This window comes from Zingiber officinale, chromosome 5A, assembly GCF_018446385.1.
Source record: "Zingiber officinale cultivar Zhangliang chromosome 5A, Zo_v1.1, whole genome shotgun sequence".
Taxonomy (NCBI): Eukaryota; Viridiplantae; Streptophyta; class Magnoliopsida; order Zingiberales; family Zingiberaceae; genus Zingiber; species Zingiber officinale.
This window is the reverse complement of record NC_055994.1, coordinates 97,018,171-97,045,815: the sequence shown is the minus strand read 5'-3', so window position 1 is coordinate 97,045,815 and position 27,645 is coordinate 97,018,171. Positions and strand designations below refer to the sequence as shown.

General features: G+C 46.9%; 1 protein-coding gene across 1 annotated transcript; it reads left to right on the top strand.

The window, feature by feature from the left end:
• The first annotated feature begins 16,420 nt into the window (after window positions 1-16,420).
• LOC121981132 (potassium channel KAT4-like) lies at window positions 16,421-19,385 on the top strand. The gene is made up of 11 exons (XM_042533499.1): window positions 16,421-16,658; window positions 16,728-17,105; window positions 17,169-17,544; window positions 17,625-17,864; window positions 17,931-18,029; window positions 18,098-18,130; window positions 18,193-18,378; window positions 18,470-18,547; window positions 18,636-18,702; window positions 18,791-18,907; window positions 18,997-19,385. Exons 1-11 carry the CDS (start codon window positions 16,423-16,425, stop codon window positions 19,101-19,103), a joined length of 1,917 nt encoding a protein of 638 aa, XP_042389433.1. The 5' UTR covers window positions 16,421-16,422; the 3' UTR covers window positions 19,104-19,385.
• Window positions 19,386-27,645: the final 8,260 nt, after the last annotated feature.

Genomic DNA, 27,645 nt, shown 5'->3' with positions numbered 1-27,645 from the left:
ACGTGGAAGTCAAAGCGGCAGGTGACCGACCGGAGAGAGGTGAGTTCGACCGGCCGGGCGGCCGGTCGGTGTCTAGTGGATGGTTAAAGGCGCCCTGTCGAAAGTCAGGATTCCAGCGCTCAGCGGACAAGATTGCAGGGCCGATCGGATTGCACACTCGGCTGAAGCCATCAGGTAGCATACTGCTAATAGTCTCCACAAAGCACGTGATTGAGAATCTCCCTAAGTAAACCACCGTATACGTCCGGCCGGATGTCGTGGAAGCTGGCCGGCCGGACGCCCTCCAGGGAGTAAGGGCAAAAGGACAAGGGACATCTTTTTCTGACAACGGGTATGTTCCACATGTAGGCCATGCTCCAAATCTTATAACAGGGGGTTCCGCTGTCCCATCGGGAACATGCTTGGACTGTAGCAGTATGGGTCAGGTAAGCTCACTGACAAGCCCTTACTGAGGTATGGGCCACGGACACGTGTACACCTCGGTATGTGTACACTCGCTTCTCCGCTGCCCTATATAAAGGCCCTCATCCTTCGCCGGAGGTACGCGTTCTGATATTTGGAGAGCCACTTTTTCACTACTTGCTTGCCTGACTTGAGCGTCGGAGGGTCGTCGCCGGGAACCCCTTCCCGGCCCGACTTGTGTGGGAAATCTTTTTCTGACAGCGGGTATGTTCCACATGTAGGCCATGCTCCAAATCTTATAACAGGGGGTTCCGCTGTCCCATCGGGGACATGCTTGAACTGTAGCAGTATGGGTCAGGTAAGCTCACTGACAAGCCCTTACTGAGGTATGGGCCACGGACACGTGTACACTTCGGTATGTGTACACTCGCTTCTCCGCTGCCCTATATAAAGGCCCTCATCCTTCGCCCGAGGTACGCATTCTGATATTTGGAGAGCCACTTTTTCACTACTTGCTTGCCTGACTTGAGCGTCGGAGGGTCGTCGCCGGGAACCCTTTCCCGGCCCGACTTGTGTGCAGACTTGCCGGAGATTCGCGCGACCAGACGGAGGCCTACGTCATCGGCTAGAGGAGCGCCACGTGCCCAGCGTCCGTTGGTTCAGCGATTCGGACAGGATCAACGGATGAGGAAGGGAAAAGAATCTATGATAGAAAATTATCCTCAGAAGAAGAGAAGAGAAAGGATAAAGAAATATCTTTATTTGTATGTTTGTTTATTTTGATAGAGAAAGGTGAATATATGTGACGTAAATTTAGAAATTAAAAAGAATACATGTGTCATTTTTTGGATACTTGGTGTAATTTTGTGAGTTAAAAAGGGTACATGAGTTATTTTTTTGTATATGGTGTAATTTTATGAATGAAAAGGGGTACATGCATCATTTTTTTCCATCTGCTATTTTCGTCTGATTTTGAGATGATTGATTTTAGTTCCAAAACTATATGTTGATGGATTGCATTTCTCTTCTGTTTGAAAATTTTAATGAAATAAACAACGAAAACTTTTCCATTACGAAAACTTTTCTTTAGTTTTCTTTAGTTTTGCTTTCCGTTTTCCCAAGTAAACTAACCATAAATGCACTGGAAGTACCGTATACGTTATTCAAAGTGGGTGCGAATTTTAAAAATTTATTATGTAAAAATCAAAATGACATTAATTTTGCACATTTAACAAAACATGATCATTAAATGAGCATCCTATAGTATATTTATTTAACTCGGCGCGTCCGAGTATATTTTCTTTTATATCTTAGCCACTTATATTAATAATTATTAGTCATCCGTAATTTATCTTTTCTATGTTGGCCTAAGGACAAATTGACGAGGGATGCTGAGACGAGCAAATCACTTTTTTTACCATATGAATTGGGCGCCCGATTCATGGATTCCACTTTTGCTACCATGAATTGGGCGCGAGAACTTGGTTTTAAAATTTATCTTTCCATGTTGGCATGTGTATGGGTTGGTAGAGGTGTTGTGGAAGAATGAATCATCTTTTGCCACCATAAATTGGACGCCTTGGGCAAATGAATCATCTTTTTTCACCATGAATTAGGTTCTTGCTCCAAGCCTATTATGACAATTGGTATGCTCTAAGGGCATCTCTAATGCAAGATTTATGAAAGGTTTGTAAAATTTAAAAAGATGAATAAAACGTCGTGAACCATTATAAAGGTAGAGTTTGAGGTTTATAATTTAAGAGTAGTAATAACAATTCAAATCTACTCTTTTGTTTCAAAATTGATGCAATATGCATGAAGTGATGTAACTCATGCTATAAATTAGATAACAAAAAAGTTTATTTAGAGTTTTAACCATTGGATATATTTCAATAAACTTTCATATTATTGATGTACCATATTAGGATCATAAAAAAACTCATTTAAAACTCTAACTATTAAAGATACTCTCCAATGCCAGGTTTTTAACAAGTTTGTAAAATTAAAAAAGCTCAATAAAAAAGTTTTAATCAATGTCAAGATGAGGTTTGGGGTTTTTGAAAAAAAAATCAAACTTTTTTGATTTTTTTCTCTTGTAGAGCCAATGATTAATAATAAAATAATGTTTTGACCCTCTCAAAATAATTTTAAAATGAATTATTTTATATGTGAATTTAATTTTACCAAGCATTTAATTTTAATATTTTATTTCATGAATGTCCAATAATAATTTCTTTCTTCCATATAAATATAAATTTTCAATAAAATAGTTAGTAAATTATTATTTTTGAATAGGATCTAAATAATTATAATTAAATTAAAATTCATAAGTTAATTAAATATTAAATAACACTTATAAATTTAATTAAATTAAAATTTATAAATTAATTAATGTATTAATTAAACATGATAAAAAATTAATTTAAAGATCATAATTAATTAAAATATTAAATGAAAATTATATAGAGATACTAGATAAAATAATAATAAATAAAGATATGTGATTTGTAATGTAGGGCCCATGAAAAAGTTGTATAGAGACTTTTTAATTATGAAGAGAATGATATGTTTTTATATTGTTAATGTGATATTGATGTGACATATTAAAATTATATAAAAAACCTCATTTAGAGGTTTAATCATTAAAGATGTCCTAAGTTTTACCCTTCTGGTCCCTAAACAATGTCCCCTCGGGACAGGCAATTGGCTGAGCATGGGATGTTGTCATCATGAGGTCTGGGTCAATTTCTGACTAATAGCCAAGTTTCTGTCCTCCCTCATGCACTGATCATTATTTGGGCTAATAGTCACCTATGATTTATCTCTTTTAATATTGATCCAGCGGTTAGAACAGGGGACCCCCATTCTGAGGGGTCAATGCCACGCGGGAGTCAAAAGGCCAGGTGGCCGACCGGAGAAGGATGGCCCGACCTCCCGTCCGGCCGACCGGTGAATAGTCGATGGTAAAAGTCGCCCCGACAGATGTCGGGGTTCCGACGCTCGATTGAACAGTAACGAAGGGCCGAGCGGACGTCATGATCGTCCGAAGGCAATATAACATACTGCTAGTAGTCCTTACATAACATCTTACCGAAGATCTCCCCAGCATGCCGATGGAGAGAGAAGGACGGACGTGAAGTAAGTGCTAGCCGGACGGACGCCCCGTCGCACCGGCCGGACGGACGCCCCGTCCCGCCGGCCGGCCGGACGCCCCGGCCTGTGGTCGATAAAGAAGGACGAACATCTTATGACAGCTGTCAAGTCCTATGGCTAGACCATACTCCAAGTCTGACAATGAGGTGTTCTGTTGTCCCATCGAAGACGTGCTTGGACTGTAGCAGTATGACGTCAGGTAAGCTTTCTGACAGACACATACCGAGGTATGGGCTACGGACACGTATGCGCCTCGATGGACGTGCAGGAGCTCTTTCACCGCTCTATATAAAGAGCCTTATACTTCGCCGGAGGTACGCGTTGGACACCTTTGGAGCCACTTTTTTCATTATTTGCTTGCCTGACTTGAGCGTCGGAGGGTCGCCGCCGGGAACCCCTTCCCGGCCCGACTTCTGTGCAGGTTCGCCGGAGGTTCGTGCAACCAGTCGAAGATCCACGTCAGCCACCGGAGAGCGCCACGTGCCCAGCGTCCGTTGATTCAGCATTCGTACAGGATCAAATTGGCGTCGTCTGTGGGAACGCTCATGCATCCGAACGGAAACAATGGACGAGACTGGACGACAACACACGGTGACGCTTTCCACGGAGGAACTCGACGCTCTGATCGAGTAGAAAGCAACAGCCGAGCGGCTGGAGCAGCAAGCAACGTCAGCGTCTGGTGGTCGAGCGGAAGCACCACCTGCCACCGTTGCATTTCATCGGGCCCTATTCCGCACCCCCGAAGCCGTAGCAGCTCATAGAGATCGGGGATCTTCTTCGGATGAAATGCCGAGACGAGATGACAGAAAAGGAAAAGCCCCTCGAGCGGACTCATCGCCCGAGCAGATTAACCGTCAATTTTCAGAGGCTATTTTACGAGACCCTCTGCCCAAGCACTACGTGCCTCCGACGATCGGCGAATACAATGGAACCACCGATCCGGATGATCATTTGGGCAAGTTTGATAACACGGCAACTCTGCATCAATACACAGATGGGGTGAAGTGTCGGGTTTTCCTCACCACCCTATCTGGATCGGCTCAACGTTGGTTTCGGAGGTTGCCGGACGGATCCATCACAAGCTTCAAGGACTTCCGGACGACCTTCCTCCACCACTTCGTAAGCAATCGGCGCTATCAAAAAACCAGCGTTAGTCTGCTCGCCATCAAACAAGAAGCCCGTGAATCGCTCCGAGCTTACATCCAGCGGTTCAACAAAGTGGCAATGGATATTCCAACGGCCACCTCGGAGACCATGATGAATGCCTTCACACAAGACCTCGTGGATGGGGATTTCTTCCGATCGCTCATTCGGAAACCGCCCCGAGACTATGATCACATGCTACACCGGGCCAACAAATACATTAACGTGGAGGAAGCGCAAGCGGCCCGGAAAAAAGAAACTCCAGCCGAGCGGGCTCCTCCTGCCGAACAGAAGTCGCATGTTGCTCATCAGCCACCCAGAGGACCACGGGCCGAAGCAATTCGAGCTCATCCAAGACCTCATGTCCAAGAAGTAGCAGCCGAGCGACCTAGGACAAAGAAGAGATGGACCCCAATGTTCTGCTCCTTCCACCGGACGGACACACATAACACCAGGGATTGCCGCAGTCTTCCCCTAATCGCCCACCCCATTCCCAGAGGCGGTGGTCGTCGGTCGCTATCAGCCGACAGGCGGCAGAGGCCTCGTGAAGCCGATCGGATGGTAGTTGACAGAAGACAACAACAGCCTCCCGAGCGGCATCGCTCTCCGAGGCGGGAGAATCTCCGGATGTCCAGGGAACGTCCTCGACCGTCCGATCGGGAAGAAGAAAATAGAAGCAATACTTCCCGAGGTGAAATCAACATCATAGTTGGTGGGCCGACCGGAGGAGACTCCAACCGAGCAAGAAAGGCGAGCGTCCGGCAGCTCCAGATCCATGCAGTCGGCTGCAGCCGAGAGCGGGTGAGTGGACCCGAAATCAGTTTTGGGCCTGGGGACTTGGAAGGAGTTGAAGTGTCCCACGACGACGCTCTGCTCATCAAAGCGGTAATAGCCAACTACACTATTCACCACATTTTTATTGACACAGGAAGCTCGGTCAACATAATATTCAAAAAGGCGTTCGATCAACTACAAATTGACCGCGCCGAGCTGCTGCCCATGACAACCCCCCTCTACGGGTTTACGGGCAATGAAGTACTACCGGTCGGACAAATCCGGCTGGCCATCTCACTGGGAGAAGAGCCGCTCAGGAGGACGCGGACAACGAACTTCGTGGTGGTAGACTCTCCCTCCTCATACAACGTCATTCTGGGACGACCGACGCTCAGTGAGTTCCGAGCGGCCGTCTCTATCTTCCACCAGAAGATCAAGTTCCCCGTCGAAGAAAAAGTGGGAGAAGTATGGGGAGATCAACTGGCAGCTCGGCGATGCTACGTAGAAATGGTCCGAGCAGAAGCAAATTCCTCTCGGAAGTCGCCACGGATCGAGGTGAATGCTATAACTGAAAAGCCTCCCTCTTTAGTTTATGAAGAAAAAGAGGAAGTGCAGATACACCCGACCCGATCGGAGGCCACGACATTCATCGCATCCGACCTGGAGGCGAATCAGAAAGAGGAGGTGATCCAATGTCTCCGGAGAAACCATGATGTCTTCGTTTGGTCGACACATGAGCTGCCCGAAATTTCACCAAGTATAGCGCAGCACGAGCTACACGTCCGACCGGACGCACGGCCAGTAAAGCAAAGAAAAAGGGATTTCAGCGCTGAGCAGAATTCCATCATCCGAGCGGAGGTGGAAAAACTCTTGGAGGCCGGCCATATACGCGAGGTCCAGTTCCCGAGCTGGCTGGCGAACGTGGTATTAGTCTCCAAGCCGGGCAACAAGTGGAGAGTATGCATAGATTTTCGGGATCTCAACAAAGCTTGCCCGAAAGACTTTTATCCTCTGCCCCGGATAGATCAGCTAGTGGACTCTACGGCCGACTGCGATTTAATATGTATGCTCGACGCTTACCAAGGCTATCATCAAGTGCCGCTCGCCCGTGAAGATCAAGAAAAAGTCAGCTTCGTGATGGCCGACGGCACCTATTGCTATAATGTGATGCCGTTCGGATTGAAGAATGCGGGAGCCACATATCAGCGCTTGATGAATAAGTATTCAGAGAGCAGATCGGGCGAAATCTGGAAGTGTACGTGGACGACATTCTCATCAAGTCCGTCCGATCGGTTGATCTCTTCAAAGACATGGAGGAAACCTTCCGAACGCTACGGAAATATGGAGTCAAGCTAAATCCCCAGAAGTGCCTGTTCGGAGCAAAAGGAGGACGTTTCTTAGGTTACATAGTGACCGAGCGGGGCATCGAAGCAAATCCCAGCAAGGTGAAAGCTCTACAAGACATGCTGCCTCCAAGAAATACAAGGGAGGTGCAGCATTTGACTGGTCGGATAACTGCTCTGTCGAGATTCATCTCCAAAACCGCCGACCGGAGCCTTCCTTTTTTCAAAATCTTGCGCAAGGCTACTAAGTTTCACTGGGATGAAGAATGTGATCGGGCGTTCGATGATTTGAAGGCATATCTGAACTCTCTCCCGGTATTAGCCAAGCCGACTGCGGGTGAGCCACTTTGTATGTACTTGTCTTCAACCGAGCGAGTAATCGGCTCGGCATTAGTGAGGGCGAGTGGAGAAGAGCCTGTGTATTTCCTTAGTCATATTTTAAAAGATGCTGAATCTCGCTACACTGGGCTCGAGAAGCTGGCTTTCTCTCTAGTCCTCGCCGCTCGGCGCCTTCGTCCATACTTCCTGGCGCATACCATCATTGTCAAAACCAATAGCCCGCTCGGACGTGTATTACTAAATCTAGAAGCGTCCGGGCGGCTCATCAAATGGACGACGGAGTTAAGTGAATTTGACATCCAGTACCAGCCCCGCTCGGCAATCAAAGCGCAGTTCTTGGCAGATTTTGTGACTGAGGTGCAGAATTCAGAGTCGGAAGCTATGTGGAAAATATTTGTGGACGGATCATCCACTCGGCTCGGAAGCGGGATTGGAATACTGTTGCTCTCTCCTCAAGAGGAAAAGATACACTTATCCGTCCGGCTGGATTATAAAGCTACAAACAATGAAGCAGAGTATTAGGCCCTCATAGCCGGCTTACAGGCAGCACGGCATGTGGGTGCCAGTCGGGTAACGCTTCATTCGGATTCCCAGTTGGTTGCTCAGCAGCTCTCTGGTACCTTCGAAATCAACAGTGCTCGGCTCAAGCTCTACGCTGAAGCCTTTGAGAAGCTTAAAGCCAATTTTAGAGAAGTCATTGTCCAGAAGATACCTAGAGCAGAAAATCAAGCGGCCCATGAGTTAGCCAAACTCGCGAGCTCAATAACGCCGATCGCCATTCAGCAACCAATTGAACAAGTATTGTTGGTGGCGCACGTCGACCGTATGGAAGACCTTACGTTTTCGAGCGACTGGAGGACACCCATCACGGAGTTTCTGCGCTCGGGCGCCACACCATCCGATCAGAATGAAGCCCAGCTGCTAAGGAGGAGAGCCGGTCGGTTCACACTCATCGGCGATCAGCTTTACAAGAAGGCTTTCTAACGCCCGCTGTTGAAATGCGTGAGCTCGGAGGACTCGGCTTACATCCTCCAAGAAGTACATCAAGGATCATGCGGAGGGCATCCGGGCAGACGATCGCTGGCTAAGAAGATCCTGTTGGCCGGGTAACAAGCAGACGCCGCTCGGACCGTGTCGACGTGCCTTTCGTGGCAGAAGTACCATAACTCCTACCACCGACCGGCAGAGGAAATGAAGGCATCAACAGTTTCATGTCCGTTCGATCAGTGGGAAATGGATATCGTTGGTCCATTTCCTATGGCGACCGGACAGCGGAAATTTCTGCTAGTGGCAGTCGATTATTTTTCCAAGTGGGTGGAGGCCGAGCCGCTAGCCAGGATCACCGAACAGATGGTCAAAAAGTTCATATGGCAGCACATCATCTGTCGGTTCGGCATCCCTCGCCGACTGATTTCCGACAACGGGCGGCAATTCACAGGAAAGTTGCTCGAAGATTGGTGCCAAAGCTATGGCATCGAGCAACACTTCACGTCCGTAGCATACCCCCAAAGCAATGGTCAAGCTGAAGTAGCTAATCGGGAAATTCTTCGTATTCTGCGTGCTCGGCTCGACCATTTGGGAGGAAGTTGGGTGGATGAAGTGCCGGGCGTCTTATGGGCCATCCGAACGACTCCAAAGGAAGGGACGGGCGTCACGCCTTTTCACCTGGTGTACGGCGGCGAAGCGGTCATTCTTGTTGAAGTCAGCGTCGAGTCCGTCCGGATCCAGAGCTATGATGATGGCAACGTCGAACGGAGGAACATGGAGTTGGATTTGGTCGACGAGGAGCGAGCCAAGGCGTCCGTTCGGCTGATGGCGTATCGGCAGCGGATGAAGCAAAACTACAACCGCCGCGTAATCCCCAGATCGTTCCAGGTCGGCGACCTTGTCTGGAAGAAAGTCAAGCCGGTCGACGACGTCGACAAGCTGGAAGCCCCCTGGACGGGCCCCTTCAAGGTTATCGAAAAGCTCCGCTCGGGCGCTTACTATTTGGAGGATGAAGACGGACGACAACTGGATCGGCCATGGAGCGCGAATCATCTCCAGCCTTATCGAGCTGGATGAGAGGTGCACCGATGTAACTCATTTTTGTGTATATGCTAGTCGCCTATGTCCTTGTAATGCAGGAAGCAAAAAGATAAAAACGCATTGAGCATTATCCGCCGAACGGCCTACTGCGTGAAGACCCCGTGCCGTTCGGCCGGGCGTATAATTATACGAGCCAAATGCTCGAAGGCAAAGACCCCGTGCCGTTCGGCATGGCATATAAATTACACGAGTCGAAGGCTCGATGGTAAAGACCCCGTACCGTTCGGGCGGGGTGTATATTATTCGAAGCAAGATCGAGGTCAAAGATCCCACGCCGTTCGACCGGGAGTATGTTAGCCGAGTCGGAGGCTCAATGACGAAGACCCCATGCCGTTCGGGAGTATATAAGAAAAATTAGCCTTAATAGGCCGTCGAGCTCCGACGTTAAATATCGAGAGACGAGCCGGCGTCTATAAACGTCCGAGCGGAAGACCGTCGAGCTCCGACGTTAAATATCGAGAGACGAGCCGGCGTCTATAAACGTCCGAGCGGAAGACCGTCGAGCTCCGACGTTAAATATCGAGAGACGAGCCGGCGTCTATAAACGTCCGAGCGGAAGACCGTCGAGCTCCGACGTTAAATATCGAGAGACGAGCCGGCGTCTATAAACGTCCGAGCGGAAGACCGTCGAGCTCCGACGTTAAATATCGAGAGACGAGCCGGCGTCTATAAACGTCCGAGCGGATAGCCATCCACGTGATACATTTCGGCGGTAAGAGCCGACCGACGACAGAGCCTGTTCTTTAAGGCCAACATACGGCCGAGCGGCTCGCTTAGCAAAAATATATGGAAAACCCCTTTGAGGTAAGGTGCAAAGCAAAAGATGGTTAATAGGAATTAAAGAGGTGAGCACGTGAACGAGTGACGTTCGCGCGCCGAGCGGCTACGCAGTCGCATGGCGAAAGACGTTTTTTGAAGACAATCGGCTTGAGTCCATGTTAGAGTATGAAGCCGAGCGTAGGAGTTTTAAAGGACACTTTAAACATGACGAAAGAAAAATCTCTTGCCAAAACAAAAGTTGCAGGAACGGAAAGATGATCTATTTACGCCAAACACTGGGCAAACAAAAGAAGTTACAGCAAAAATAAGTTTTGCCGAACGGCGAAGGTACAAAAAAGTTGATAAAAAACACTCCTCATGCGTCAAAATCAAAAAGAGCATCAGGAATGGTGCCCATCACGGTAGCCAGATCCTCTGGGGGGATGGTCAGCTCGGCGGGAAGGTGGCCTTTGGTCTTCAAGTAATCCAACGCCGCCTTAATCGCCTCTTCGAAAGTGAGGGAAATCTTGTCGGTGAACTTCTCTCCGAAGTCGTCCGAGCGGACAAATGCCTTCCTCACTTCGTCAGAGCGAGCCGACTCCCCCTCCTGATACTCTTTGAGCGCGGCTCGGGAAGCATCGTTGGCGGCACAGAGATCCTTCAAGTCTCCCTCAAATTTAAGAAGATCGGCCGAGCGGCTCTCCTTCTCGGTGGCCAGGAGGGCATCCAGATCCTTGATGCGTTGCTCTAGCCCTCTGATCTCCACCTTCATTAGGTCCATGCCGTCGATGACCTTGCGCTTCCGAGTGATGGCCGTCTTGATCTCTTTATCCCGTTGTTTGACCACAGTTTCAAGCCGAGCGACCTCGCTCGCCAGATCGGAAGCTCGTCTCCGTTCGGCTTCCAAAAGCTTTTTGCTTTTCTCCAAAGCAGCCGTGGATTGCCCTTGGTTTACCTCCGAAAGTTTGAGTTTTTTCATTTCTTCCTCCAGCTCAGCCAGTCGATTGCTGACTGCGATCTGCTCTACCCAACTCTGCGAATAAAGACAGTTAAGTTAAAAACTAAAATAAAAGATATCAGTAAAGCAGAAAGGCATACCCCGGTCGCTTGCTGTAGGTTACTGTCCCCTAGCTGACTGGGGGACATGAGCGTGACGCGTACGCGCGCGTCCTCCCAAACTTTGGCGAGCGGACCGGTGAGGGTGATATGCTGTTCGGGAACCGATGGCCGATCGGCGGCCAGTAAGTATTCCTCCGAGGGAAATTTGAGGACAGTTTTAATCACCCTCGGGCCGCTCGAGTCATCTTGAGACGCAGCAGCATGGCCAGAAGACTCGCCGATCGGGACCGGACGGTCGCCCAGTCGCCTAAGATGATGTAGAGTCTGAGAGGTGGAAGGTTGAGCCTCAGCGATGGTCGGCGGCAAGTCAAGCTAAGTCGGAGTGTGCTCCGAGGAGACCGCCTCAAAAACCACATGAGCATCATCGCTCTGCTCGGAAAGCTGCTCCCCTGGTGGAGGTTGTTGATCGGCTTGCTCTAGTCGACGGCGTTTACGAGTCACCAAATGTGCCTCGTCAGCCGATCGACCCTCCTCCTCGGCCTGGGCAGATGTTGTGATATTGGCCGCGGCCTCGTCAGTGGAGATGCGGGCGGCCGAAGCCTCGGGAGCAACTTGAGTTCCCTCGCTCCCTTCAGTTGTTGAGCTGGCCAGAACCAAACCCCGTTCGGCTGCCTCTTTGTCCTTCACCGCCTCAATATTGGCGGCTTTCAGCTTGAGCTTTTCGGTTGCCTTAGCACGCCACATAACTTCAGCTGCAGAAACAAAGAATAAATCAGTTAGAACAAAAGAAAAAGGGGAGATAAGAATCGCTTACTCATGCTACAAGGCAGATCGGCTTGGATGGGAGACAAGCCGAATATATACATTACTCCAGGAAGGAGCAACTTTTCGATATCGTAACGTTGGCCGACCAGCTGGTTGGTCGCATGAAGATACGCCGGATGGCTCTTGAATTTGCCAAGACCCGGTTGATTCGACACCGCCGTCTACCACTTCGTTCGGAAGGCCGGCCGTTCGGGAAGACGCATAAAAAAGAAATGCTCCTTCCAATGCTTATTGGAGCTCGACATGTTGGTAAATAGGATGAAACCTGACCTAGATTGAAATATGAAGGTCCCCCACTCGGATTGTTTTGGGTAGAAGAAATAGTGGAAGATTTGGGGGTCCAAGGGGATATCATTCAACTTGAAAAGGACTATCACCCCGCTCAGCAACCTAATCGAGTTCGGGACTAATTGGCCGAGCGGGAGGCGAAAGTGGTTGCATATTTGGATGATGAACGGATGTGGAGGAAAGCGCAGCCCGACCAAAAATTGATCACGGAAGAAGCAAATGGTGTCGGGCGGCGGATCATTAGGTCGATCGAAAGGACTAGCCACAACTATCTCATGGTCAGCCGGAACTTCATACGTTCGAATAAGACGCAGTGCGTCTTCTTCATCGAATCGGCTCTCCATAGTCGTATACCAGAGACCAGGAGCGCCGACTGTAGGCGTAGAAGTACTCGCCATGGTCGAAACAGAAGAGATATTGACAGAAAAACTAGAAGAAAATGCCGACAGAATGAAAAAGAAAGCAATACAAGAGGAGGGGAGTTGAAAAGGAAGGCTTACGGGTACGAAAAAGATCGAGGAAAGGAAGAAGATGGCAAGTGCACCAAACAGGCGAGGAATAAGGATCGCCGGAGCAGAAACAGTAGCAGGGAATAAGGATCGCTGGAGCAGAAACAGCAGCGGGGGGTCGGAGGTCGATGAAGAAGAAGGCGGCGGAGAGAGGGGGTCGCGAGATTTATATCGCCGCCCGAGAGCAGGCTCCACCGTCCGATCCAGGTCGTGAAGAATGAGGCCATCATCCGGCCGTTCATTTCAAACGGCGACCGTCCCATCAGAAGTGACGCCACCGCCATACACTGACAAAAATATGATCGCCACGTGTCAGCAGAATATAGGCCGCATTTAATGATCGCCCCTTACCGTGCGCAGCACACGTGATGGACAGTAGAGGAGAGGATGGGGCATGGATTCCAAGGGAATACAAGGCATGGGCAAAGTACCGCCGAACGGATGAGCATCCCTAAGCATGGCCGAGCGGATTAATGTATCGGTCGTTACTCTGTCAGATCGGCAGTCTAGTCAGTCGGACTTCACCTCCTTCGACTAGACTTGAGGGGGAGGCAAGTAATCTGGCGGTTAGAACATGGGACCCCCATTCTGAGGGGTCAATGCCACGCGGGAGTCAAAAGGCCAGGTGGCCGACCGGAGAAGGATGGCCCGACCTCCCGTCCGGCCGACCGGTGAATAGTCGATGGCAAAAGTCGCCCCGACAGAAGTCGGGGTTCCGACGCTCGATTGAACAGTAACGAAGGGCCGAGCGGACGTCATGATCGTCCGAAGGCAGTATAACATACTGCTAGTAGTCCCTACATAACATCTTACCGAAGATCTCCCCAGCATGCCGATGGAGAGAGAAGGCCGGACGTGAAGTAAGTGCCAGCCGGACGGACGCCCCGTCCCACCGGCCAGACGGACGACCCGTCCCGCCGGACGGACGGACGCCCCGGCCTGTGGTCGGTAAAGAAGGACGAACATCTTATGACAGCTGTCAAGTCCTATGGCTAGGCCATACTCCAAGTCTGATAACGAGGTGTTCTGTTGTCCCATCGAAGACGTGCTTGGACTGTAGCAGTATGGCGTCAGGTAAGCTTTCTGACAGATACATACCGAGGTATGGGCTACGGACACGTATGCGCCTCGGTGGACGTGCAGGAGCTCTTTCACCGCTCTATATAAAGAGCCTTATACTTCTCCGGAGATACGCGTTGGACACCTTTGGAGCCACTTTTTTCATTATTTGCTTGCCTGACTTGAGCGTCGGAGGGTCGCCGCCGGGAACCCCTTCCCGGCCCGACTTCTATGCAGGTTCGCCGGAGGTTCGTGCAACCAGTCGAAGATCCACGTCAGCCACCGGAGAGCGCCACGTGCCCAGCGTCCATTGATTCAGCATTCGGACAGGATCAAATATAATCTGGGGGCGGACTATGAAGGACACCTTTTTTTGGCACCACGACTAACTATTCTAATCAAGTTAAAATAATTTTAATGGAGTTTAAATATTTTTGATAACTTGATAAAAATATTTTAATATAATAACACTTGGTCCATGGTCCCTTAACATTGATCAAATCTCGACTACCTCACTTGGCTCAACCAATCGAGTCTCCACATTCTCACTATAAAGCATTGCTCATTGTTACGACCAAATATCATAGATGGTCAAGCCAACTGTCAACGAACGAGCTGACGTGCTTGCTCTCCAAAAATCGTCGATGATGAAGATGAGAGGGCCTGAAAAGCCCTTCAATAGTGTGTTAGAATGTCGCCGAGGAGAGATCCCGGCATGCCACTCTAAAGCTCAAGTTAATGTTTGCTTGAGGTATGAAATTGGAGGAGGAAGAAGAAAAGCAGGAGAGAGTTTGATGGAGCCCCAAGAGAGTGGTGAGAGTCTTTTTGCACTTACCTCCTCTAGGGTGTTATATAACCATCAGAAAAATATCTCCATGTCATCCGTTGCATTATCTTTTTTTTCATCCTCACATGAGCTAGTGAGGGAATTAGATCTGACAGCTGTTAGTCAAATCTTCATTCACTGAATGCCACTTGTTTGAAGTAGGGCAATAAGGAAACTAGATCTGACAATCATATAACTACTTCTCCATCCTCCCGGTGTCACTTGTTCTGGAATATTTGTAATGGTTGTCCGTATCTCCAAGGAGAAATAGTCTCATTATTGAGGCAATTTTGCTGCTTTCTTATAGACATGTGCTCTAGGCATTTTCAATGGGCCAACGTAGGGTGTGAGTATGATCTGACAATGAGAAATGACATCGATGTTGAGTGGCCTTGAGGATAGATGAAGTTGACGACTGAGGTTGAGACAAGGAAAATGTCAGGATATGAGACCAAGTCTTGGATGGACTTGGTGGCCGGGACTAAGTTGGGGATCGTGTCATTGTCTAAGATCGATTTTGAGATGGTGTCAGCACGTGTCTGAGGTTGAGTTTGGGATGGTGTTGATGGTTGAGGCCATGACCAGGACGATGTCGATGACTGAAGCTGAACCAAGTGCGATGCCGAGATCTCATACTGAGAAGTGGAAGATGTAAGTGACTAAGGCTAAGGGATTATGTCGGGATCTGAAGCCAAGGTAAGAGGGATGGCAATGACCGAAGTCAAGGGAGGATGTTGGGATCTGAGAGTAAGGCGTGGAGGAAGTCGACGACAGAGGAAGAGGAATGGATGATGTCGGGAATCTAAGGCTGAGTCGCGCATAGGGGATGTCGGTGACTGAAGCTGAGGGAGGATGCTGGGATTTGAGACTCAGACGTGGAGGATGTCGATGATAGAGAGTGAGGGATGGATGATGTTGGGATCCAAGGGTGAGACAAAATGAATGTCAGGTTCCAAAGCTAAAGTGGGGGTGAAGGCGGCGGTTGAAATAAAATCTTAGTAGCTATCTTGTCTCCTAACATGGTGTCAAAAAAACGAATACGTTCGCCCTCAGCATTCCGTCAATCTGTTCTAGGGCTAATACGGAGGAGGTAAATCACGAGCGGCTACTAGCCTTTGGAATAGTGACTAACACATAAAGGAAACATTTACTTCGACTATGCCGAGATTCGAATCCTAGATTTCATGATGGTAACACCTCATGCACTAGCCACTAGACCGTCACTAGGGGACTATCTTGTCTCGTAACAAATTCTAGGAATGAGTGCGCTGAATAGATTTGATTACATCTTTTATCTCATCTAGGCCGAATTTAATTTTGTTTAGATTACATTTAATCCATCTTGTCTACTTTAACTGATAGTTTAGTATGCCTTTTGACTGTTAAGACACATGAGGTTGAGGATTCCACCATTTCACTCGTGAAGAATCATAATTTAATATTTACAAGTATTTTGGTGAGGGAAAAAATTTAATTGATGCTAATTTCACCGCAACCAACATAAAAAGTAGGAGAAATGTCCATTTTTATCATTCATCCGTTCGAATAAAAAATATGTATTTAAAAACAAAAACAAATATATATTGCAAGGGTAAGACAAAAACTTAGCTTATGCGGGGCATAGCCGTGACTTTTTCTGCAATAAATCACCACAATTCACCGCAACTTGCGCACGCATTCATACAAATTCTATACACATCATTTTCTCCATCAGATTTCTTTAATTGGATTAAATGTATTCAAAATGCAGGTCCCCATGCACAGTCGTTGACTCTTCCTGCAATAATTCACTATAAAAAATGGAATTCTTAAATTCTTTTTTTTCTTGCTTTTAATTTACTGTATATATATATATATGGATCTTCTTGGAGCGATTGCACCGAGAAGATCACCAAGATCATTGATTACGATGAGCAGCAGAGTCGAAGCAGTGACGGAGTCGCCGTGGCTGGTGAGGCGAGCTTCGAGTGGGCAAATCAAGAGCTTCGCCGCACTCTCCAGCAGCCTCCTGCCGGCGTTCGGAGCAGGCCTCGACGGCAACTATCCCAGCCCCAAGAAATACGTCATTGCACCGTATGATCCTCGATACAGGTCCGTAATTCCGATTCCCTTCATCGATCGAAGTGCTTGGGATGCTTTCTTGATCTCTCTGTTTAGCAGGTGGTGGCAGATGTTCTTGATGGTGCTGGTGTTCTACTCCGCGTGGGCGTCGCCGTTCGAGCTGGCGTTCCAGCGGGTGGGCTTGGGGTCGCTCCTCGTCTTCGACCTCGTCGTCGACGTCTTCTTCGGGATCGACATCGCGGTATCCTTCTCCGTCGCCTACTTCGACAGCTCCACCTACTTGCTGGTGGACGACCGGAGGAAGATCGCCGGGAGGTACCTGACGTCGCCGGGGTTGGTCATGGACGTGGCCTCCACCGTGCCGTTCCAGATCATATACCGGATCCTCACCGGGAAAAAGAACGGCGGATCCGTCTTCGGCGTCGTCAGCCTGCTGCGCCTCTGGCGTCTCCGGCGAGCCAGCAAGCTGTTTGCCAGGTTTATTGAAAAATTTCCAGAAATTCCAAGAATTTCATACTTAAATTAGATGAAATTATGCAGATTGGAGAAAGATATCAGATTCAGCTACTTCTGGACGAGATATGTGAAGCTCATCTGCGTGACTCTGTTTGCGGTGCACTCGGCGGCCTGCGTCTACTTCTGGATGGCAACGCACCACCACAACAAGGAGGAAACCTGGATCGGCAAATTGATTCCGGACTTCGAGGAACGGAGTATCTGGATGGGCTACATCTACGCCGTCTACTGGTCCATCACCACCCTCACCACCGTCGGCTACGGCGACCTCCACGCCTGGAACACCGGCGAGAAGATCTTCACCATCTTCCTCATGCTCTTCAACATCGGCCTCACTGCCTACCTCATCGGCAACATGACCAACCTCATCGTCCACTCCGCCACCCGCACCTTCATCATGGTAATCATCAATCAACGACCGATCATAACTTGCAAAGATGGACTGAACTCAACTGATCATGACCGGTACTGTTTGTTCAGAGAGACACCATACATCAAATTTCACGATTCGCGAGCAAGCACCGGCTGCCGGACGGCATGCGAGAGCAGATGATGGCGCACCTGCAGCTCAAGTTCAAGACCATGGAACTGCAACAGGAAGAGGTGATCGCCGACCTGCCCAAAGCCATCAGATCGACCATCGCGCAGCACCTCTTCCAGCGCACAGTCGAAGCAACGTACCTCTTCAAAGGAGTCTCCAAAGAGTTCATAGTTCAGCTGGTGATCATCGAATTCGAACTACTTTTTCGGATCTTAATAAGTCACAGTTAATTCTATTCTTAACAGGTTTCTGAGCTGAAAGCAGAGTACTTTCCTCCAAAAATGGACATCATCATAGAAAACGAAATTCCAACCGATTTATACATCATTGTCTCTGGTGCAGTGGTATGTCTGAAACACCCCCCACTGTCCTAAACTAAACTCCTTCCTCTGATTTTCCTCTGTTTTTGCAGGATATCTTGACATCAAAGAATGGAACTGAAAAGGTAAGAACATAATTAAGCAAATTAACAAGTCTTTGATGGTGCTGACATGAGGTGAGTTGTAGTTTCTGACGGCACTAGGTCCTGCTGATGTTCTTGGAGAGATTGGGGTGATCTTCAACGTTCCACAGCCGTTTACGGTTCGTAGCAAGAGGCTCTGCCAAGTCGTCCGGATAAGCCATCGACACTTCATGCAGATCGCACAGCCATACAGTGCTGATGGGAAAATGGTGTTCTCCAATTTTATTCAGGTTCAGAAGCTGCAAAAAAAAAAAAAAAAACCTGTAATTCTTCAAGGACATGCTTCAGTACTTTTCCCTCTAAGCTTGGTTTGGGTTTCAGTTCCTCAAGGAACTCGGCAAAGACTTAGTTGAAGAAGTACCATTTGTGCCGGATGTGTTGAGCCAAGTGAACGCAGAGGTACTACATTAATCTCACAGTACCATTCCGAGAAGATCTGTCTTACAGTGACTGAAGCTTCTGATCATTTTCATGAAACTTTGAGTAGGATGAAGAACACCCGGAAGAAAGCGAAGAAGTTGAGCATACAATCTCCAATGACATGGATGCTGAAGGTATATATTTATCTTCCATGTGGTCAAATTATACATAAATAGGTTCTCACAAACTTATTTCTGAACTCGTGAGTCTCGTGTGCTGTAGCCAAGAGAGTGACAATTCATGGGCATCATCCTGATACAAGCAAGAGAGAAGAAACGGTTCTTGCAGGGAAACTCATTTTTCTTCCTGATTCAATCAAAAAGCTACTGGAAGTGGCAGGTATACAATAACTTTTATATATATATATATATCAGAGACAACTGAGATTCAAGAAGGTAATTGAGTAACTGCTAAATTTTTGTGTGCAGAGAGATCATTTGGGATGCAGGCAAGCAAAGTTTTGTCAGCTGATGGTGCTGAAATCGATGAGATATGCGCCATCAGGGACGATGATCACTTGTTCATATGCCGATGAGGAGAAAAGAACAAACACAAGCAGCATCGAAGTACCGCAATACTGAATCTTGTTTTGTGTTGTGATACAGTATGGCCGTATATACAATATGGTATATATAAATTTGATTAACAGGAGAAATTTGCCGGAGATAAAGTTGCAGAACTTGAATTATTGAATTTCAAATTCTGACTGATTCAGGTGGCGTTTGATTGAAGGATTTAAGAATGAGAAAATGGATTCATTTTCAAAATTTGTATTTAATTGATAGGAATGAAATTTAATCAAGATTTTAGAATGAAATCTAAAAAATTGGATATTGAAACTCACTTCTTTCCTTGAGTTTTGATAGGAATAGGAATAAAAATTAGGTTTTGGATAAAAATATCTTTAATATATTTATTCAATTTTCTTTCATTTTACTTTCTCTCTCCTTGTTCTCCCTCATCATTCGTTCTCTCTCCTCATTCTCTTATTATATTTTCTTTCTTAATATACTTTCTCTCTTCTCATTTTCTCTCATCACATATTTTCTACTATTTTCTCCATGTATTCTCTTCTATCGCACACCCTCTCCTTATTTTTTCTCTCTTCATTCTCTTCCATCACACTTTCTCTTTTATTACAATTTCTCTCCCATTACACACTTTCTCCTCATTTTTCATCACACTTTTTTTCTCATCACACTTTCTCTCTCCTTAATCTCTCCTACCATAATCTCTCTCTTCATTTTCTCTCATCACACTTTCCCTCTCTTTATTCTCTCTCATCACACACTCTCTCCTTATTTTCTCTCATTACACTTTTCCTCTTTTCATTCTCTCTCATCACACTCTCTCTCCTTATTTTCTCTCATCATACTTTCCCTCTTTTCATTTTTTCCATCACACTTTCTCTCTCAGCACATTTTCACTCTTATCATACTTTCTCTCTCTTTAATCTCTTCTCATTTTCTCTCATCACACTTTCCCTCTCTTCATTCTCTCTCATCACACATTCTCTCCTTATTTTCTCTCATCACACTTTCCGTCTTTTCATTCTCTCTCATCACACTCTCTCTCCTTATTTTCTTTCATCATTCTTTTCCTCTTTTCATTTTTTCCATCACACTTTCTCTCTTAGCATATTTTCTCTCTCATCATACTTTCTCTCTTCTCAATCTCTTCTCATTTTCTCTCATCATATTTTTCCTCTTTTCATTTTTCCCATCACACTTTCTCTCTCAGCATATTTTCTCTCTCATCGTACTTTTTTTCTCTCCTCAATCTCTCCTATCACATCATTTTCTTTCACCACACTTTTCCTTTCTTTATTTTTTCCCATAATACTTTCTCTCTCATCATTCTCTCCCTTCATATTTTTCTCTCATATTCAACTTTCTTTCATATCTATTTTTTTCTCTTATTTTTTTCTAAGGGTAAAAAAGAAAATTTAGGTTCATTCCGATTGAAAATATTCAACTAATTAAATATTATTTTTAAGAATAATACCCAAGCTCATACTTATTCTCATTCCATAATACTGTGATATCCATTCCCATTCTGATTCCTAGGAGTGAACCAAACGCCACTAGATTGAGTTGCCTTAGAGGGATAAGTTGCTATAAAAGTTGAGTTGCTGATTGAGTTAGTGGATAGAATTGTTGAGTGCTTGACCTAAAGTGTGATTAGCGATTGAAATTATCCATCGCAATTTTTGGGATCGCCAAGGCATTTTAGCAATAGAATTAAATTCCCATATGATGCGGCGATAAGGAGGGGCCCACCCTACAGGGGTTAGTTACTATGATGGAGGTTAAAGTTAGGGTGGTCAACGTTCAGGTATCATACGACCAAACGGATGATAATCGTATTGGCCGGTCGGACGATCAAGCCCCCGACCGGGAGAAGAAGTTTCCGGTCTGACCCCACCTTTGACTCGAGGAGGTGTGTCAAACAGCCGACGCTCAATGGAGTGGTGTTGGACACCAAAAGGAGGAGGGGACGAAATGCAGAATCCTGACCGAGCAGCTATATACCCTGCTCGGGTAAGCAACAGAACTCGGCGTGGGCGCAACAAAGTTATGGCCGAGCAGCTGCCTCGCTCGGCCCGACAACAGGATTTAGCACAAGCACAGTGGAGTTCCGACCGAGCGAACGCCGCACAGGTGCAGCGAAGTTCTGGTCGAGCAACTAACCCGCTCAGCCTAGTAATGGACCCACTGGGTTATCTCTTGACATCCTTTTGGGAGTTAGTGCCGCTGACACCAGACATGGTCGACAAGAAGATCGTACGACGGAAGCTTCCACTATCATATTAAAGATATGCTCAGCTTGTTAAAGTATTGTGTTAGAGATACTTTATTGACAAGCCTTTTCAAGGAAAACTTTAAGAAACGTGCTCGCTTGGGGAAGCGTGCACACGCACTACAAGAACTCTGTATAAAGGGGGGATCCAAGCATCGGCAGAGGTATGTGATATACACTATTTGTGCTACAGTGTTTATTCTTGTTGCTCCACCTTCTACATCATCGCCGGTGACTGACTTGAGCATTAGAAGGCCAACGTCGGGGCCCCTTCCCTGGCTCGGCATTGATGTTATTTGTTTTACAGGGCGGAGCGGAGTCTATAGGCGGTCAGCGGTACCTCCACATCCCCAGCTTTTCATCTCATCGACTTTTGGACAGGATCATATTGGCATCGTCTGTGGGAACTTAACTTGCATCCGAGTTGAGAAGATGGAGGATGTTGGATGACTCACTACTGTGACACTCACCAAGGAGGAGCATGACATGCTCGTGTAAGCCCGAGTGGCGAAGATGGTCGAGTAGCAGCGACAACAGACGTTAGTCGATCGACAAGCACCACAGTCTGCGACGTCGACAGCTGGAAGATGTGAGGGGCTAGAAGATCAAGCAGAACAAGTTTCTGTATGGGGGTAGAATAGGAGGCCGACCGACACAGTGAGAAGCGCCGCATGCGCCAATCCCCTTCCATCATGCCTTGTTCCAAACCCCCTCAGAAATAGGTCAGGCAAACCAGGAACGGGGATCATCTTCAGATGACGCTCTCGTTCGAGATGCACGAAAATGCAAGGCGCTCGGAAGGTACGCTTCACCTGAATGGATCAATCTGTAGTTCTCTCAGGAGATCTTGCGTGACCCTCTACCTAGGCACTATACCCCGCTAGCGATCGGGGAATACAGCGGAGTGATCGATCTAGATGATCATCTGGATAAGTTTGATAACGCAGCCATGCTGTACCAGTACACAGATGGGGTGAAGTGCCGAGTCTTTCTCACTACGCTCTTCAGATCGGCGCAGCGCTGGTTCAGAAGAATGCCAAACGGATCAATACGTAGTTTCAAGGACTTCCGAGCTTCATTCTTGCATCATCTTGCCAGCAACCTGTTGGTCCGGGTAGGCTGGCTGGAGAGGGTTGATTTTGTAACGCCCAAAAATTCTCAAATAAATTTTAGAAATATTCTATTATTTTTATGGAATTTTAGAATATTTTTATGGAATTTTTGAAGTAGCAGAAGTAGCAAAATTAAATAAAAACGTAAAATAGCCTAAGTGAGAATTGAACCCGCGACCTATTGGACCCTACAACTTATAGCATGACTTTAGTAACTAGGTGGCCCTAGCAGGGGTGTGCTGAAAGAAGAGGAGAGAAATTATATTTATGATTTAGTTGTGTCGTATTAATCACTTAATATAAATAGGGAATTTAAGTGATGATTTATTATTTTGATCGGCAACTTCTCTTCTCCCTCACCCTCACCCGCCGCCTCTCCCTCTTCCTCACCCTCTCGACACACCAAGCCCCAAGAGACCTAGGGTTCCATCCCTAGGGTCGTAGGAGCACCTTCCGACGACGACTCCGATACGAGGACGCTCCTCTCCGCGAGAAGAACGCGTAGACGCAAGAAGATCGCCGAAGAGATCTCCTTCTCCAGAAATCTAACGATCAGAATTGTAAGAAACCTAGCGCAGGAAGTAAGTAACCCCTCACCTGCAGTATACGTAGTTAATCATACGTTTATATGCTTTTAGTTCAGCCATATGCATGATTATTAGGTCGAGGAGAGTTAGAGCACATCAAGTGTTCGATAAAATGACTAGTACAGTTAAATGCTACCGTGGGCATTTTAATAGCTCAGTTAAATGTCATAGAAGCATTTTAAATAGCATGCTTAGTCTTGCTCCAGTTTATATGGGACTACGGTCCAATGGGTGGTCTCCCATAGTCGCCTCTAGGTTCAGATAACCTAGCTCTAGGTTCAGATAACCTAGTATGAGCAAGATAAGATAAATCAGCTTATGAATCAGTATTTTACTTTTTATCAGTGGCACTGTGCAGGACTTTTAGTTGTCCTTGGGTTGGACTCCCATAGTCGTCCCTAGGTTTAGATAACCTAGTAAACCCTAACAGATTCGGGACTAGCTACCTTGGGTTTAGTTAGGAATGCGCGCATAGCAAGTACAATTATCGGGCCCATCAGCAGCATGATTATTATTTTTATCTATTATAAAATAGTTTTCAAACTTCACAAATTAGCTATGTGAATGTAGTTCAGATTTAGCATTAGTCTAGCATCAGTTTAACTCAGCTTATATATCAGTTCAGTTCTTCTTATTGATATAACAAGATGGTTCTATAATTATTATTTGATTGCCATGATTTATATCTCAGTATGCCATGTTTTAGCAGTTCTCAGCATGAATACAAGCATATGTTTCAAAAGAGCATCATTTAAAAGCATGATTTCATTGAATGCATGTTTTGTGAGGTAGATGGTTCTTACTAAGCTCCCAAGCTTATAGTTTCATTTTTTCCTTGTACTGCAGATAAAGGTAAAGGGAAGATGGACTTGCAGAGGCTAGAGGGCAATGAGCCAAGATGTGTGTGAGAAGGAACTTGGAATAAAGACCCTTGGGAACTAGCAAGTTTAAAGGATTAGAACTCCTTATATTTTATTTTTCCGCACCTTTTGAATGTTTAAATTTTATGAATTGTGAAAGTATGCACTATGCTATGCCTAGACTTCTAGTTACCTTGATGTTAGTCGGTAAACTATGAATAATGACATGCTTAGTATTATTCCAATGTTTATTGATTGATACATTCGTGTTGTACACGAAATTACTGAAATGCAGCAGAAATCGTAGAAATCAGAGCTCCAATCGATCGACTGATCGATTGGAGAGTCCTCAATCGATCAACCGATCGATTGGGGAGTGATTTTCTACGTATAGAGAGTTGATGAATCGATCAGCTGATCGATTGACCATGGATCGATCAGCCGATCGATCGGGAAATAAATTCTGCGAACAAAGAGCTGCTGAATCGATCAGCTGATTGATTGGCTAGGCTGGATCGATTGGCCGATCGATTCAGAAAAGACTTCCGTGCACAGAAGCACGTTGGATCGATCAGTGGATCGATTGAACCCCTTCCAATCGATTGAATCTCAGCCTCGATCGATTGGGAAGTCTGATTTCAGCTCCTTGATCAAATGGAAAGTTTAGATTCCCTCCTTTAGCATATGTACAACAATGAAATGATATTTTGAACATGAATTCTAGATTTTATAGCAACTAGTAGAGATTTTAATTACTTTAGCTTTCCGTAAAAAATAGTTTAGCAAATGTAAGTAACCCCCGACCTTACAGTTTAGCCAGTAGAAGGCGGGTCGTTACAGAGTAGCTTGAAAAATAAATAAAGACCTTTCTCGTTCTTTCAACTCGGATTAAAACCAATAGCATAAAAAAAAAAACGAAAAACTGAAAGAAAAGAGACTCAGAATTTTACTTGGTTACAACCGGGGTAGTTGTTAATCCAAGACAATAACAACACTAAAAAATCTCCTTCGTGTAGGTGGAGAAGCCTCTTACAATCTTTGAACGCTCAGACTATTGCTAGGAAATAAATGCTTGAGTTCATTTTCTATTTCCTAGCTCCAGGGACCTTTTTATAGCTCCTGAAAATTCTATCCATAGCTCGAAGGTGCCTCCTAAGGGTTGGAGGGCACCTCCAGCGAGACGGCAGTGGATAAAACTTTATCCGCTGCCAACGACTATTTTGGCTAAGTTGAGGGTGCCTCCCATGCCTTATGGAGGGCACCCTCCATGCTTATGGAGGGTGCCCTCCACCTGAAGGTGGCGGAGGCGCTGGATTACTTCGGATACACCTTCAACACCTTGTTGAGGGCATCTCTAGCAGTGTTCTCCTGCTGCTCTAATCGCCTGGGTGATTGAGACCAACTGAAATAGGACTCATCCGAATCCAATTTTTGGTTTTCTCCTTGAGCAGGCTTCCGCTCTGGCTTCTCATCCCTCGAACGTCGCGTACGTTCTTCTCGTCCACCGGTTTACTCTTCTGTAGACCTCGCGTCCCTCGGACGCACCGAGCCTGTCGGCTCCCTTCCTGTGCCGTCCTTCTGGCTAGCTGCGTCTTTCGCTCGACTTCCTATGCTCATAAGCTCCTGCACACTTAGACACAGGGATCAAACCAAAACAGGACCTAACCTAACTTGATTGATCACATCAAAACAACCACGGGGTCCCAACACAGCCGACACTATCAGAAGACGAGCGTCAGCTTCTTTGTCCTAAAGCAGGGGCCCAAGGAAGTGCTCAAAGCATACATCAGACACTTTAACCAAGTAGCCATGGACATTCCATCAGTCTCTTCTGAGATGCTGATGAATGTCTTCACCCAGGGGCTCGTCGAAGGAGAGTTCTTCTGGCCACTCATTAGGAAGCCGACCAGGGACTTCGACCACATGCTCAAGAAGGCCACTGAATACATAAATATAGAAGAAACCCAAGCGGCAAGGAAAAAGGAAACGCCGATCAAACCCTCGGCAGCATTCGAGCGTCGACCGTTGAACAACCACCAACCGCCCAAAGGGCCAAGGGCAGAGGTAGCGCGATGACACCAAGAGGCCAGGACACATGCCATGCAACATGTGGCCTCCGGTCGTCATAAGACTGCAAAAAGCAAGGTATGGACTCTAATGTTCAGCTCTTTTCATCAGTCGACAATGCACAACACGCGTGACTGCTGCGATCTGACACCGATCGTTAGCTGTCTGGCTCCAAGAGGATACCGCCGCCAATCTCCGTTGCCCGATCGGAGCCATAGGCATAGATCCACGGGACGGCGCGAGGACGAAAGAAGGGCGCTCGAGTGACGTGATCAACAACACTAGCGGAGGGATAACACGGGTCCTTCTTGACTCCCTGCTGAGCAGAATAGACCCTCAGCTCGGGAAGAAGAAAACAGAAGCAATGCCGTCTGAGGAGAAATAGGCATGATCGCCGGGGGGGGGGGGCTGACCAGCGGCGACTCCAACAGAGCCAGGAAGTCGCATGCTCGCTGACTGGAAATCCATGCCGTGGGATGTAACAGGGAGAGGGCTGAAGGGCCCGAGATCAGCTTCGGTCCCAGAGATTTGGAGGGAGTGGAGAACCTTACGACGACGCGTTGATCATCCGAACAGTAATTGTCAATTATACTATTCACCGAACTTTTGTTGACACAGGAAGTTCGGTGAACATCATCTTCAAGAACGCGTTCGATCAATTGCAAATCGATCAAAGAGAGTTGCTACCTATGACAATCCCGCTCTACGATTTCACAGGCAATGAGGTATTGCTGCTCGGACAGGTCAAGCTGGCCATTTCTCTCGGAAAAGAGCCGTTGAGGAGAACCAGGACCTCAAACTTCATCGTGGTGGATACACCGTCGGCCTACAACGTCATCATGGGCCGACCGACCCTCAATGAATTCTGAGTAGTGGTGTCTACATACTTCCAAAATATCAAGTTCTCGGTGGATGATCGAGTGGAGAAGTCAAAGGCGACCAACTTGTCGCTTGGTGATGCTACGTCAAAATGATCAAGTCGGAAGCCAAGAACACTCGGAAGAATCCACGCCTGGAGGTAAACACAATCACTGAAAAACCTCCTACATTGGTATACAAAGAAAAGAAGAAGGTTCATATCCACCCAAGCAAGACGGAAGCAACCGCCTTTATTGTCACCGACCTGGAGGGGGAGAAGAAAGCAGAGTTGGTCTCCTGCCTCAGAAAAAATCACAATGTGTTCGTATGGTCGACACACGAGCTTCCTGGAATCTCACTGAACGTCGCTCAGCATGAGCTTCATGTCCGACCAGACGCTCAACCGGTAAAGCAAAGGAAAAGAGATTTCAGCACGGAGCAAAATTCGATCATTCGGGCGAAAATAGAAAAACTGCTGAAGGCCGACCATATAAGAGAAGTCCAATTCCTAGGCTGGCTCGCTAACGTCGTGCTAGTCTCCAAGCCGAGAAATAAATGGAGGGTTTGTATCGACTTTCATAACCCGAATAAGGCATGCCCAAAGAATTTCTATCCGCTACCTCAGATATACCAAATAGTGGAATCTACTATAGGCTGCGAGCTAATTTGCATGCTTGATTCTTATCAGGGCTATCATTAAGTGCCACTTGCTCGAGAAGATTAGAAGAAGGTCAGTTTTATCACTGTCGATGGAGCGTTCAACTTCAACGTCATGCCGTTCGGACTCAAGAACG

Excerpts from the sequence above, each read along its gene's own strand:
- LOC121981132 (XM_042533499.1), top strand. The coding sequence starts at position 16,423 with ATGGATCTTCTTGGAGCGATTGCACCGAGAAGATCACCAAGATCATTG. Across the intron at positions 18,030-18,097 it reads TCATTGTCTCTGGTGCAGTG|GATATCTTGACATCAAAGAA; the intron begins GTATGTCTGAAA and ends CTGTTTTTGCAG. Across the intron at positions 18,131-18,192 it reads CAAAGAATGGAACTGAAAAG|TTTCTGACGGCACTAGGTCC; the intron begins GTAAGAACATAA and ends GGTGAGTTGTAG.